Source organism: Typopeltis vanoorti, chromosome 6 (genome assembly GCF_054136105.1).
Source record: "Typopeltis vanoorti isolate ZY-2024b chromosome 6, IOZ_Tvanoo_1.0, whole genome shotgun sequence".
In the NCBI taxonomy this organism is placed as follows: Eukaryota; Metazoa; Arthropoda; class Arachnida; order Uropygi; family Thelyphonidae; genus Typopeltis; species Typopeltis vanoorti.
The window spans coordinates 125,367,807-125,383,543 of record NC_143554.1 but is presented as its reverse complement, the minus strand read 5'-3'; the positions used below and the strand labels follow the sequence as shown (position 1 = coordinate 125,383,543).

Sequence of the window (15,737 nt, the reverse complement as noted above, 5' to 3'; positions counted from 1 at the left end):
TCTCCAAGGCAGATGTCAACAGTTCTTCCTGTTTATCCATAGTTAGCCAGGTCACAAGTACAGGGCACTTCACACACTACTGGATATGCTAAAGGAGACAGTTTGTCCTTAGGTGAACAGACGGGAGTTGCCAATTTGATATATGGTTTAAATGTAGTGCACAGCTGATATTTATTAAGCACTCTAGGTATCTTTTTTGGATGTGTCCTAAATGTATGGTGATAACAGTTTTGCTGTGGTGTTGTGTATTAAGAGATGAAAGGGATTTCCAAGAAGCATTTAGTATTTTTTTTCTATTTTTTGGGAATTATAGCCATTGGTTAAAAATGTGACACAGATAAGTGAGTTAAGTGATAAGAGCATTGTCAATGGAATATATAGCTCTCTGAGTTAATGTTTTTAGGATACCATATTGCTGAGCTGGATAATGGTGTGACTGATTGATTGTGCAAATATCTCATAGTATGTGCAGGTTTTCTATAAACGGAAAAAGATAATGAACCATCAGGAAGGTGTGTGATTAGTGTATTTGGAAAGGACACACAGTCATTGAATTTCTGTTCCATATTAAAGTGGATTTTAGGGTGTCGGCTATTTCAATGCATTAAAAATGTATTTGTGTCTGGAGCATGTGGCCAAATAACAAACACATTATCATCATTGCTTGGGTTTTCTAAGTGTTCTATGCAGAAAGTGACTAAAGCAGTAGAAAGGGGGGGGGGATCCCACAGTTGTCCTATCTAATTGTTTGTATATATATATATCTTTACTTTCCATGCAAAATAACCAGCCTGATAAGTTTGATATTATTATTATTATTATTAAGAGAAACCTCCAGGGAGTCAGGGACTCATCAAGGTAGGCCACATACTACACGCACCAGCTATCATACTTACTCTTGAATTCATTCATACTGCTTGCACTCACAACATCCAATAGCAACAGCTCAATAAATGAATTTTTATTCTTCTCATGAGATGCATATATAGCAGAGAATGAATATCGTAATAAAATAGAGGCTGTCAGGATCAGATCTTCACTTTACGACAAATAGTCGAGAAAGCATGGGAATATAACAAAGACCTGTGTTTAAGTTTTGTCGATTTGGAAAAGGCATATGACAAGGTGCTAAGAGAGAAGCTATTCAATATGCTACAGTTATATAGTGTCAATGGGGCATTATATCAAGTAATACTTAGTCTTTATTTGAGTTGTAAGTCAGCAGTTAGAATTGAAGGAAGTACAGGAAGATGGTTTAATGTTAAATCTGGTGTGAGACAAGGATGTACATTATCCCCTCTGTTATTCATTATCTATATGGATCACATTATGAAGGAAAGTGGTATTAAACATTATATCAAAATTGGAGATGTTAATGTCAGCTCTTTGCTCTATGCGGACGATGTTATACTTCTAAATAAATCTGCTACAAGTCTGCAAGATTCTCTGACTAAATTGAATAACTGTTGTAATAGATATGGTATGAAGGTCAGCAATAAAAAGATAAAGACAATGAAAATAGACAGAATCATTGAAAATGTCAACTATGTTGTGAATGGAGAACCTGTGGAACAAGTAAAACATTTCAGCTACTTAGGCACGATTTTTACTGAAGATGGTAAATTAAATATAGAAATAGACAACAGAATCAGCAAAGCTGGTATGGTGGGAAGTCAATTGAATAAATTCATATGGAATAGGAGAGAAATTAGTCGGAACACTAAATTAGCTGTATACAAAACAGTGTTCAAACCAGTTTTAACTTATGGATCTGAGAGCTGGGTCAGAAGTAAAACACTTGACCAAAGACTAGAGACCGCAGATATGAGAGTCCTGAGAAAGATTATAGGCGTGAACAGATGGCATCAATGACAATATCATATTAAAAACAAGGATATTAGGAAAGAGCTTGACATTGTCAGCATCCAGGAATGCGTTAGCAGAGCTAATCTCAGGTGGTATGGTCACTTAAACAGAATGGGCGAAGAAAAATTACAAAACAAGTGTTCTCTGCTAGGTTGGCAGCAAAACGACCCAGAGGAAGACCAAGATATAGGTGGATTGATACGATACAAAGTGCCTTAGATGATAGAAATATAAGATCTGATAATGTTGGAGTCTTGACAAGTAACAGACTGATTTGGAGGAAAATTGTAGATAGGAAGTTAGTAATGATGTAATTTTTTTTTTTTCATGTAGTACTATCATATCCTGTACACCCCTTGAGGGTACATGGCAGGAATTTGATGATGATGAATATCAGTTACAAGAATTAACAGAGTTTCTAAGACATTTAGTGATTATGGATTAAAGATCAGCATTCACAAATCAAAAATGATATCTTCAAGCAATAAGCCTATAAAATTTAAGTTAATGATGAAAAACTGGAAGTAGAAAAATTCACCTACTTTGGAAGCATACAACACAGAGATACAGAGATGGCTGGTCTAAACATGATATTCAAGCAACTATGGTCCTTTAGAAGTTACAGCCACTTTGGATACAGCTAACTAGAATATCTTGTTGATACCTTTGTTAACTATGTCTTACTATACAGATGTGAGATTTGGACATTGCTAAAAGAAGATGAGAAAAGACTATTGTCTTCGAGATGAAGTGATACTGAAAACTTTTTGAAGATACCATACACTGCATATGTAACAAATGATGAAGTTAGAAGGAAAAGCTGCTCAATTGCCAGAACACAAGAAAATATCACTAAAATCTGTCAGAAACACCTCAGTAGCTAGATTCAATAGTTTACCAAAAATAACACTAGAGGGCTTAACTTCTGTTAAAAAATACTTGGGGGGGGGGGAACCTAGAATCACTTGAATAGATAATATCAGAAAATTGACTAATTCTTTGTTCTCCACCTTGTAAATAAAATTCCAAGACAGAAACACCTAGAGAGAGAGCATGCTAGAACTGTCACCTTTATAGTACCTCAACGGTCTACATAGACTATGGGTGAAGATGACGACAACAATAAATTTGAATAATTCAAATCCCGGGGGGGAATGTGACTAACAAATCACAGGTCTCAGTCAATGGTACATTGGTAAATTTTTGTCTAATCATTATGTCTCAACTTTTGAACATGGTCTTTTAGTATACTTTTTAGGTGAGCAGAAATTTTAACCAAAGACGAAAAATTACCTGCGAGCAGGAGTTGGTATTTTTGCTAAACATTTAGCAAGTTCGTATGTAGGACTGTTTTTACTATCTACAGTTGGGCATAATGGTGTATCTTGTTTGTGGATTTTTGGTGCTCCATATATTCTGAGTGTTTTTACATGAAAAGGCTTGAGTTCGTTAACAGTTTCTTTAGGTCAAGAAATTGTTGATTGGAGAGTAGGCAAGTTAACCCCTTCAGGCCATGAGGCTGGCTATGCATATGATATGAGTGAGTCTTAATTTTACTGATTGATACAAACAGCAATATATAAATATATATATATATATATATAAAATTTGAAAAATGAAGTTATATATATATATATATAACTTCATTTTTCAAATTTGCATCAATTTGACAGGTTGGTGGGCAACCTTATTCCATTCTAGGATGTCAATGACAGCTGAGTTCAAGACTACTGATTTCAATACATTAAAGATGAGATACAGCAGAAAAACCACCCATCTCATATTCCTGCACCCTAACTAGTATATTGCTGTCTGAAATAGTGGGAGTTGTACAGTTAATTTTTTCACTTCCAGGGTTAAAACTCAAGTTTCTGAGAGGAAAACCCCACTTGTCTGCAGTAAAGATTACCTAACTTGAGAAATGGCTGGAGAAGAAAAAAAAAAATCTAGAAAAAGTTGCTTTAGTTCTTGATTAGAAATTAACCTATAATAGTCTTTCTAGGAATAAAAAATAAAAATGGAAAATGCATATTAATTAGAAGTAAAAACAAAATTCTAAGATAAGTGCATAGTAAACTTCCTAAGTAGTTGGAAAACATACAAAGTGAGAGTGGAAAAGAGAAGTTCATACAAGAGAACATCTAGACATCAAGAAACATTCTGTTACCGAAAATTGGTTTGGGTTTATTTTCTCCTTCTTGAATGGCTACACCTTGTTGGAGTTCTAACATGATTGTTAACCACTCTTCCAATTCTCCTTCACTTTCCAATACTAACACAAAACAATCATCTTTTGTGTGTAAGGCAATGGCATATTTTTGTTTTGTGTCAGATTTTCGACTAATATTAAAACAAGTTTTTAAGATAATACTCCTTTTAGGATCATTTCCAGCTCTCCACTTTTTCTCACTGTCATAATATTCTAGCCTGGCTGGTCCAGATGAAGATTCAGCCCGTAAAACAAACAGTTTCTTCTTCATTGTCTATATATTGGAAAAACAAAAATTAGTACTGCTTAACAATTAAAAGTTTCAGTAAGTAATAAATTGCTAAAATGTTTATAAATATAAATACTAATATATAAAGTAAAGTGTGTGTATATATATGTGTGTGTGGGATTTCACAGCAGGTGTCCACTTACTGTGGTAAATTTAGGAGTGGGGAAAAAAACTGCAATAAAATCATTTCATAACCAGTCTCCCCCCCTACTTTTCCCATAAAATTATCAACATATTACTTTATGCTACTATTCTATCATCGTCAAATTCCTGCCATGCACTCTCAAGGGGTGTACAGGATATGATAGTACTACAAGAAAAATTTACATCATTACTAACTTTCTATCTACAATTTTCCTCCAAATCAGTTTATTACCTGTTACCTGCTACTATTCTAACACATACAATAGTGTTCCAATGAATATACAAAAAACACTGTGACCTTTTCTTTTTTGTAAGAAAATATGCACGTTAAGAAATATAACTTTGATTTTAAAAAATGTGAAAAATGTAACAAAAAATTGAAATTAATTTTTTTTGGAAACCTGCTCAAAGCCAGATAACTGGGAGGAGACTACAACACCTTTGAGGAATGCAGAGAACTGACTGGGGCTTCTGACTTAATGTCCAATCGTTGCCTTCACAGTGTGCTTCCCCCTCCTCCAATAGTAGGTAGGTAGGTATCCACTTGAGTACTGAACTAACAATGATGGGCTGGGAATTTGGAATTTAGCTGACCAAACTGTACTCTCTATTGGATTAATCTCCCTAGTGGTCTAAACATATATTTCCATTCAACTATATGTGGATGTGAAGGATATGATAGAGTTGGAGAAACATAGGTAAGCGCTAGCAATCAATTATCACCATTAAGAGAGTGATAATCTTTCACACTCAGGAGAACCCAAGAACCCATAACCAGATTAACTGCTGCTTATGGCTGAGTCTCAGAGCCAGTGCTACTAAGCAGCATGGAATGCAGTCTGTCTGTAACTTTAAATAGAGATAAGATATAGACCGAACGTGTACAATAATTTTCTTATTATTTGGTATTTTCTTGCAGTAGTACATAGAAGAAATTACTGCACATTTGAACAGAAACATGCTTACTGCTACTAATTTCAAATGTATAAGTACATGCTCTCCAAGTGATTTGTGTTTTCAATTGCCTTGAGAAGTTTTGAAAATAAATTATAATGTAAAAACCTGCAGTTTGAATTGGTGGCTAACTCCCCCACCTCAGAAAAAGCTGAACATCTATGTAATACATCTGCACTTTTTTTTTTTTAAATTCAAACAGCTCTTTCCTTCAAGGTAAATGTATAAGATCATTTATAATTTTTTTTAATAATAAAACTGAAGCTGTGATTATTATAAACTCAGATATTGTTTTGACATAAATACTGTATCAGCCTATACGAGAAGCATCAGTATTTCTGTTTAAAAGGGCATCTCCAAATCAAACAGATAAAAACAAAACAATTTTGACGTATACCATACTATTGCTTGAGGTCCTTTAGTATGACTTCTGGGAAGTGCTATTTCTTTTCTTTTTCAATAGCAGTGAGAATTAACTAAGCCTTCAGCCTTTTCCTCAGACATATAGGATTGGTATATAGAATTTCAAAGACAGCTTATTTCAGAAATGGCAGCCAGCAGCAATAGGAGTAATATTTGGATTTTTTTTTTTTAAATAAAAAATAACACTAAAGCTTTCTTTTTTGTTGTATAAACATAAATGATTTTATATGGTGAAAATATAACAAGAAATATATTTGTAAAACTGAGAATAATTTCAGCAAACAGCTGAACAACACATGGAAAAGAAGGTGGTGGCTGAAATAGATTACATAGAAATTGTTCAATTTAGAAGATCTACTTCAACAAACAATGATATTATTATCTTATTTCTTTATCAAAATGGTAAATGAAGTAATGATTTTGAATACTCTCTGTGAACTTTTAAACCAGTAGAAAAAAAATAGATAAAGATTAACTATTTATAATTTAGTTCATGGAGCAAGGGATGCAATTAGAAATCTTTAAAATTAACATAAATTTTGAATTAATCTGTATAGGATATGTTTCATATATTTTCATCATATCCTACCTATAGTGGTTAAGCACTGGATATTACTGGACTGAACATCCTACGAAAATCATGTGCAGCAATTTTAAGCTAACAGTGAGAGCAACTGAGTTTTTAGTGAAATATTACTGGATATATAAAATTTGGATATTAAAAAAAAAGTCTCATAAATTGAAAAGTGAGTAATACATTTTAACATCATTTGTTGTTCATAAAAACAGAATAACTCATTCCTAAAACCGATGTGTAATGATTCATATAATGGAATTTTACAAGGATCTAATAGCATCTACTCAACAGCATGGAAGCAGACCATGTCCAGCCTGTATCCCAAAAGGGAGACAAAAGTCATTCCTCTTCCTCATTTGAGAAACCCTATAGTACTCAAATGATAGAAGCCTCAAGATCTTTCATAACCAGTGACTTAAACATCTTCTTCAAAGGGTGTGAAAACAACTTATAAATTTCAATGCCATAAAAATTCAAGCCTGCCTTACTATCTGGAAGAAAGTAAGGCATGCTTGAGTTCACTCCCTCACTCTTTTTTGATAATGTTCCAATTTCCTTTCTCTTCTTGGGCTGACTATCACATCCAGTTTGTCCTAGCACAAATATATTGGATACATAGCCTCCTCAGTCTCTAAAAAGTTCAGTGTTCTTTTTCTGTTCAAAAACATTATTTCTATTCCTCTAATGCCTAACACTTTATAAGTCTCAGATCCAAGCAACCTTGGAATATTGTTTCCACATTTGGGATGGTGTGCACCTAAAACCTCCCTAAGAATTTGTTGATATACAGAAGACGGCAATCTGCTTAATATGTGACCTTTCCCACAAAGACTCATTTCAGTCATTTTCCCATAAGTGCTCTGTTTCTGCACTTGACTTTTCTAAAGGTAGTATAATGGGCATTGCTCCTTTGAAATGGCACTACCATTCCTCTAGTTTCTTCTAACCATGAAAGAACTAGAGCAGCCATTAGCCAACATCCATACACTGTTCAACTACAAATATAAAGAACAAACTTCTCATTGTCCTTCATCCCATCTACCTCAATTCTTTGGAACAATCTCTCCCCATATGGTTTTTCCCCACTGAGTACAATCTCTAAGTCTTTAAGAAACATATCAATAGGCTAGTTCTTTCTCCAGGGCAATGTAGTGTTACAGGACTTGTGATCCTTCATGTGTGGGGTCATTATAAAGGAAAGAAAAAAAAATTCATATTTTTTTTCAATAACAGTGTTTTAATGTTTAATTATAACAATGTTATAATAAAACATTCTTATTTATAAATATTTAACATAATGATTTTCAATATAAGCATTTAAAAGAGCACAAAAATAATTTTCACAATATTGTCAATAAAATGAGAGAACATATATTATATTATCTTGTTCTACTGCATTGATTTTAAAAATAAAAGATGGATAACTTACTTATTTAGATAGATAATTTAGATATAAATAACTTATTTTATTTCATAAATGTAAAATTAGTTTATCTTTGGGAACAGACACAAATAAATTGTACAGCAAAAAGTTAAAATACTGAAGAACAATGAAGGAAAATCTAGTGAATTTACTTAAGAGAGTCTAGTGAATCTCCTAAGTAAAACAGTATATTTTGAGTCAAGTGACACAAAGGTCGCACCACTACATTTCATGGGTCTACAATCTATAGTTTATCTTTGGGAATAGGCACAAATAAATTGTACAGTAAAAAGTTAAAATAATGATAATGAAGAACAATGAAGGAAATTCTAGTGAATTAAGATGGAATGAGCAATTACACAATAAAAGATAAAAAGAGGTTCATGTTTTGATCCTTGAAAAATTCTAAGGTGGTTTGAGGTTAAACCAGAAATAAACATGATAGAATTTCATGCTGGCTGGGACATCGCCCGGTTTAACAAGGGCCACCATTTTTGTCAGAAAACCAAGGTGAACACTGAAAAGTCAGTATAGGAATATCAATGGAAAGAAAACTGAACTTGCAAAGAGCTGGAAAAGTACTACACGGACATAATTGTCATTAATGAGACAACGATGACTAAAACAGGAGAGATCACATTAAATAAGTATAGAATGTTACATTCAGGCAATAATAAAGGAAAGCATAGCAATAACACTCAACATTAAACATGAAGATACAACTTCTTGATTGGAAGCAATTTCAAATAGAGTTAAATGGGCAAACTTCAAAATGGGGAAATGGACAATGAAACTTATTTGTACCTGCTCCTAGAAAAGTTTCTCCTAAGGATTAAGTGGAGGAATTTTTAGAATTAGAGCAGCTAGCTAACAAAGAAAATGGAAAAAGTGGTACTCATTGGAGAACAACAGAAAAGGAAGTAAATCTCATCAGGCAAGTAAGGTAAGAAATGTTTTGGGAAAATTTGGAGAAAAGGGCAAGGCTGATAATAATAGTATCTGCTGGATTTCTGCTCAGGATATGATCTAGTCATTAACCATTATTTTTCAGGAAATAACATATACTAAAGTATTTATTATAATAACTTTAATTAATACTTTTATATATTTCAACAATGTTACATTGCCATCATCAGTAATCACAAAAACAATGAGATGTGCATGCAAGCACTAACACTGAGCAAATGAGGCTAAGAAAGGCAACCAAAGTCAGGCTGAAGATCTGGGGATGAGTGCTTCCCAAATTTGGGACAGTCTCATACACCAAAATTTGTTGAGGTTTGGAAAGTCTTCTTCCGGCATATCCTATTGTGGTTGTCTAAAACATGGCAGCAAGTCCTGAGTGGCTGTAATGGTGGAATCAGATGTAGTCATTGTGTTCATAAATTCTGACATTTGCTGTCTCCTGTTTGGCCGAAGCAGGACAGTTTACAACTGCAAGGGACCTGGTAGGTCTAAGGAATGTGGCTGGTGTTTGGTGGAGCAGATAAGGGATGCCAATTTTTATGTGGTTGTAAAGTGGTATTTCTTTAGGATTTTTGTTAATTTCTTGATGAGCCTTGGATAAATGGAATAGTAATAGATTTTGCATACTCTCTGCTCTGAAGTGGGAGGGGGGAGAGGATTGCAGTTACAGTTTTTAATATTTGGCAGATTTTGTGGGGGTTGTAGCCAGTGGAAACAATTTCTTGGAAAGAGTCTATTCATATACATACTTAGGTCATCTCATTGATCTAAACTGTGGACTCCAAAAGGAAATAAATAGGAGAGTTCAACTTGCCTGTAGTGAATTCAGAAAATTGAAAAGCATTTTTCAAAACAATGATGTCCCAATATGTTTAAAAAAAGGAAGACATTTAACCAGTGTATACTTCCAGTCATCACGCATATGGTTGTGAAACTTGAGTCTCTAACAAAAGCAATGGCAAATAAACTAACAACAACTCAAAGAAAACTGGAGAAGTTGATGATAGACATCACATTAAAAGATAAAAAACAAAACACCTGAATAAGAAGCCAGGCTCACATCACTGAAATCTCTTTATTTCTACAAGTCAGGGTACTTTGCATCATTGCCATTATTCGATGTGATGACTTCACAACTTGTGCACCATAAGCGACTAAAATGGAAATGGGATGGACATCTATCCAGAAGAGATGAGCAATGGACCACCATACGCACGAACTGGATTCCAAAAGAAGGGAAACGAGGAAGAGGATGTCCTAAAAGAAAGTAGAGTGATGAATTGTCAAATTTTGTTGGGGAAAATTGGTCAACAATTGCCAAGAACAGAGAAAGGTGGAAAAAACTGGAGGAGGCCTTCATCCAGCAGTGGACAGAAAATGGCTGAAAAGAAGTAGCCAGTGGCTAGGGCACTGTTATCAGAACTGATTAATTTTGTCCTGTTATATAGGATTTTTATAATCCCATATTGTTGGGGGAGGGTGTGACTGCTGATGAATGTATCTACTTATACGTGTGAGTTTTCTGTAAACAGAGAATGCCAAGCATCCATCAGGCTGGTGTGTAATCAGAGTGTGTAGGAATGGGAGATGGTTGTTGTTTACCTTTTCTAAGGTAAACTGTGATTGTTTAGATGTGTTTGCTTAGAAAAAGAAAACAACAACAGTTTCCCATTCTTATATGCTGATTACATACCAGCTTGATGAATGCCTCGCATTTTCTGTTTACAGAAATTGCACACGCACACGTAGTATACATTCACCAGCAGTCACTCCACCTCCCAACAATATGGGATTATAAAAACTCTATATAACAGGGCAAAGTTCTGATAACAGTGCCCTAACTACTGAACTTGATCACATTCTCAACACTTTCTTAGCCAATGACTACAATCCTCAAAAAAATATTAAAACACTGTAACTGCAATTCCCCTCCCCCCTCCAGAGCAGAGATTACTCAAGATCTATCACCATTCCATATATCCTGGGGATATCTGAAAAATTGACAAAAATCCTAAGGAAATACAATCTTACAACTACTCATAGACCACATAAAAAACTGGCATCCCTTATCTGCTCCACCAATGACCAGCCACATTTCTTAGATCTACTAGGCTTCTACCTTGTCCCTTGCAGTCGCAAATTGTCCTACTATGGCCAATATCAGAATTTCTTAACAAGGACTACATCTGGTTCCACCATTACAGCTGCTCAGGAATTGTTGACCATGCTTTGGACACTCACCATGGGATATGCTGGAAGAAGGCCACGCTATTACACTGCAGTAAATACTAATACAAGAGGCTATTCCTGGAATCTGCCTCAACCCTGAAAAACTTTCTAAACCTCAGCAAATTTGCATGCATAATATTGCCCCAAATTTGGGATGTACTCATCCTCAGATCTTCAGCCCAACAGCAGAGACCACCCAATCAAGCCGACTAGGGAGTGCCAATTAGTACTGTAGACATGACTTTGGCTGTTTTCTTCAGCCTCAGTGTTAATGACTGCATGCGCATACTGTTTTTGTGATCCCTGAGAATGACAACGTAATGATGTCAAAATATAGGAACGTATTAAAGTTATTATAATTAATATTTTAGTATACGTTATTTCCTTGAAAAATAATAATTATGAATAACCAAAGTATAAACCTATCTATCAGAACAAATACTCATTATTAACACCATGTTTTAACAAACATGCACAAATTCACGGAGAGAAGATGCAAGAAATAAGAAAAGCCTCATTTGACTATGTCATTGTTAATGACATGTAAAGAGCCTTCTCCTCACACTCTCCTCATTCTACGAATTCCCTCCCACTCCCATTCTACAAAAATCTCTTCCACGTCAACCTGATAACAAACCTTAACTTATATATCTCAATCATATCCTCCTATTCCTATTCACAAGGCTTTGCAATTTACATTCTCTCAATCTGTTCTCGTACTCCACATTCCAAAGACACTGACCACCTTTGTGAATCTTCTCTGGACCCTTTCTAACATAACATAACCTCGTCACCATAAAAACCAAGTGACAAAATCTGTGCATTATAATCCATATGCTGCCTGATCAAGGCCTCATAATATGATGCCATAATAATCTCTTTATTTCTACAAGTCAGGGTCCTTTGCATCATTGCCATTATTCGATGCGATGACTTCACAATTTGTGCAATGTGGCTCCTAAATTTCAGGTCCCCACCACCACTCCCAGATCTCTTCTTCTCCTCTACCTCTTTTAAAGTTTCTCCACCAAGTGTATACTTTGCATTCCATTGTTGCTTACCAAATTTGAAAACCTCACACTTTGCAACATTGAATTCACAGTTCCCATTCATGCAATCTATTCAAGTCCTCCTGTATGGCCATAACATCTGCATGACTCTGCATTGCACTCCCCAATTTTGCATCATCTGCCTATCATAAGTTAAACCTATCCCAGTATCATTAATACACAAACTGAAGAACAATGGTCCCAAAACTGATCTCTGTGGCACACCACTAGTGACCTTCCTCTTTGTGCATCCTCATATACAACTTTATGATACCTATCTGACAGCCAGTCATCAACCCAACTCAGATGTCTGTTATCCAATCCCATCCATTTCAAGTTATTTAACAGTTTTTTAGTGTGGCAGCCTATCAAAAGCTTTTGCAAAATCTAAGTATACCACTGTATACGAATGTCCCTTGACCAAGACATTTGTCACTTGTTATAATATATGAGTTAGAAAAAGAAAAACATTATCTCCCTTTAACAAACCCACGCTGATAACCACAGAGAATACTGCGTTATATCTGTGCTGTTGTAAGACTCTTATTAAACAGGCATGCCAATACTCTGGAACATTACCTTAAGATGGTGATATGTCATCAAATACTATCACCTTACTGACATTGTTTATTTCTTCAAATATCTCCTGCTCACTCATAATTAAGCTATCCTCTCCTATGTCCCCTACACATCACTTCTGCAGAAGTGATGACTTCTGCATTACATCAACCTTCGTATCACTTCTAGGTCTGGCTTCCACTGATGAAACCTCAACAAAGGTCAGAAACAGTCTGGGTAGTGGCCCTTCCCATAATGCATAGCATTATATATGTCCGTAAGGGTATGTGCAGTGCATTATGGAATACTAAGACAACTGATGTGAAGTCATTAGCCTCTATATATACAAGTAATTCAGTCGTGAAGTAACTTCACGTGCAAACTTTGTTTGTTTACACTTGGATAAAGGATGAAACCAAGAATATAATTTCCTGGAATCTTTAATTTATAGCATAACCAAGTGAAAAAAATTTCAACGTTCATCTACTTCAATGTTGATATGCATATCTGTAATATCAGCAACTGTAAAATCACCACCTGGATTATACACCTTTGCAAAATGATCACTCAGCAACTCAACTATTTCTTTTGGTTCAGTCATCTTCTAACCATGAGCATTGTTTAAAGTCATTTCCCTTCTCACTTGCTACATAATGTAAAAAAAAAAAAAACACTTTTTACATTTACTTTGGCAAGTTTGGCTAATTCTCTTTCATAGTCTGACTTGGCCTTCCTTACCATACTAGTCACCCTTCTTGCTTGCACTTAATACTGCTCACATATGCTGATCACTTTTTTCTTTATATTTCCTCCACAATGTTTTTTTTTTTTTTTTCAGCTCTAGCCTTTTATATCCCTAATCATCCACTTAATTCCAACTTGGTTTATCCTCCTGACCTCGGGTATGCATTCTGATACTGCTACTCTCAAACAATCTCTGACTACTTGCCATGCAATTCTTTCCTTGTAGCTTCTCAAGCCATGACACTGTTTCAAGATGACTCCTGAGTCTCTCATAATCACCAGCCTTATAGTTGAACATAAACCCCTTTATTGATAGATAACTTCATGTTTGGCAACTTCCCAGAACAAGACCGATCACTTTTCCCAAATGGAGGCAGAATGATCTACCTTGGTTATGGAAACATCTGATGCTATTATCAGATTCAACACCCTCAAACCCTCTTGACCTCTCTATAACATGTTGTTTCATGTAATTATCAATTAGTAACTGTAAATCCCACTTCCATCTTGCCATGTCTCCTTTTCTCCCTCCAATCGATGCCCCTATAGTTAAAATCTCCCATAATAATTGTTTACCTACATTCATTGTGCTAATCTGTCAATAAGTGGCATCTACATCTTTCTGTGGACCCCCCCCCCCTTCCGGTCTATAGCAGCACCCCAACAATGTATTGTGTCCTATGTGCCTCTATCTAACACCAGACAGCCTGAAATGAAACATCTCCCTCAGATCTAATATCCTCTTTAACTTCTAATTTTGTTGGTTGTAATTCTGCATTTATAATTCATATTCAAAGAAGCAATTTTATATTTTAATGATTTTCTTAAATCCTTAAAATGTAAAAAATTAATTAGAATAACTGCTATACAATTAAAAAAATTAAATTAATGAATGCATTCTTCTTAACCGATGGTAGAAAAGGAAATGGGATAATTTATTTCTTGAATATACTCTTCACAACCTTTCTATTTTAGTGAATATCAATAAAGAAACAAGATAGTTTGAAAAATATACTGGAAAGGAGTAGTATGGTAATAACTTCAAGTACTAGATATGTTTAAAGATATTATTTTGTATACTGATTACAAATTCCTCTGCTTCCTACCTTCATCTTTTTTAAAACACTAATTTTCTTAATGTCAGGAGCTAATTCTCTAACATTTGCTGTTTGTCCCCCACTTTCATTACCTCTCCATAGATCTTTGTGCCTTAATGACATGGCAAAATGTTGAGGGTCTCTTGTAAATGGCTGCTACACTTCACATTCTAACTGTGGGAGAGAGAGGAAAAAAAAAAAAATTGCAGTTATTATAGATAATAACACTGGCAATCTAAAATAATGCAATTTTCCCCTACTAAAATTATCACTGTTATACTGACTATCAAAGAATCAATAATTGAGGGTGGCTATAGTTTCTTTCATTCACATATCCAGTCCTTAATATCTTAGTAATGATCTACAGCCCCCCCCTGTAGAAAGAAAAGTCTACAGCCAAATCCTGCTGCAGAAATGATCACTCATGGCCAGAGATTACTGTTTATGCACCTGGAATTTTTAAGTGTACTTTGCAGAATGTATAAAATTATATATCACCAGCATGTAAAGGGCTATTCAATTTTTAACGAACAGAGCTGTCTAGAGTTGGAATAAAACATACCTTTCTTGATCCTTCGATCATTTCTATAATTATATTTTAATCTCTGCAAAAAGCCAAATTGACTTCTAAATAACATGCAGCTCCAAGACACAGAATTTTCATACAAAGAGCAGAAGATCATGACTTGAATTGCTTTATACAAACCCCAAAACAATCCAATCTAATGCTTAAGCTCTCTGGTAGTAAATTTTAAAACAATTTTTTCACTGTCTTCATTTTAAAATCTTATTTATGCCAAATTGAAGCATTTCAGTTCTGTACTTTAGTAATGCACCTATTAAGAGGTTCGCTTATGATGAATATAACTTTCTAACATAAGATTGCTAAGGTATTTTTGAATAAACTTTTGCTCTTTAGGTTTCTGATGAGAACCAAAATTTTGAAAACAGCTATCAGGCCAGTGAAATCTAACTTAAGCACTCATAAAAGGCAAACATACGAGGTGTGGCTATTAAATAATGAGACTGGTTGCAAAAATGTGGTTTATTATTACAATTGTACAACTTAACTGTTATACCCCTTCAACATACTCCCCTCCTCTATCCATACACCAATGCATACGAATTTTCCATTATTGGAAACAGTGCTGCAAGTCATCAGGTGTTATCTGCTTCAGTAGTGCTGCCGTTTTCTACTTTACCTCATCC

The 15,737-nt window shown here is 34.8% G+C and overlaps 1 protein-coding gene across 4 annotated transcripts in view; it reads right to left on the bottom strand.

Moving 5' to 3' along the window:
- LOC150105909 (uncharacterized) overlaps positions 1 to 15,737 on the bottom strand; it is a 327,762-nt gene that overhangs the window by 205,056 nt on the left and 106,969 nt on the right. For 3 of the 4 annotated variants that reach the window (XM_090393671.1, XM_090393672.1, XM_090393670.1), the window contains 2 exons: positions 14,538 to 14,702; positions 4,034 to 4,349 (listed from right to left, as the gene is read on the bottom strand). In XM_090393671.1, the coding sequence (XP_090249797.1) occupies positions 4,034 to 4,349; positions 14,538 to 14,651 (430 nt within the window). In that variant the 5' untranslated portion in view covers positions 14,652 to 14,702. The remainder of the gene's footprint in view (positions 1 to 4,033; positions 4,350 to 14,537; positions 14,703 to 15,737) is intronic. The other variant, XM_090393673.1, reaches the window with a different exon arrangement.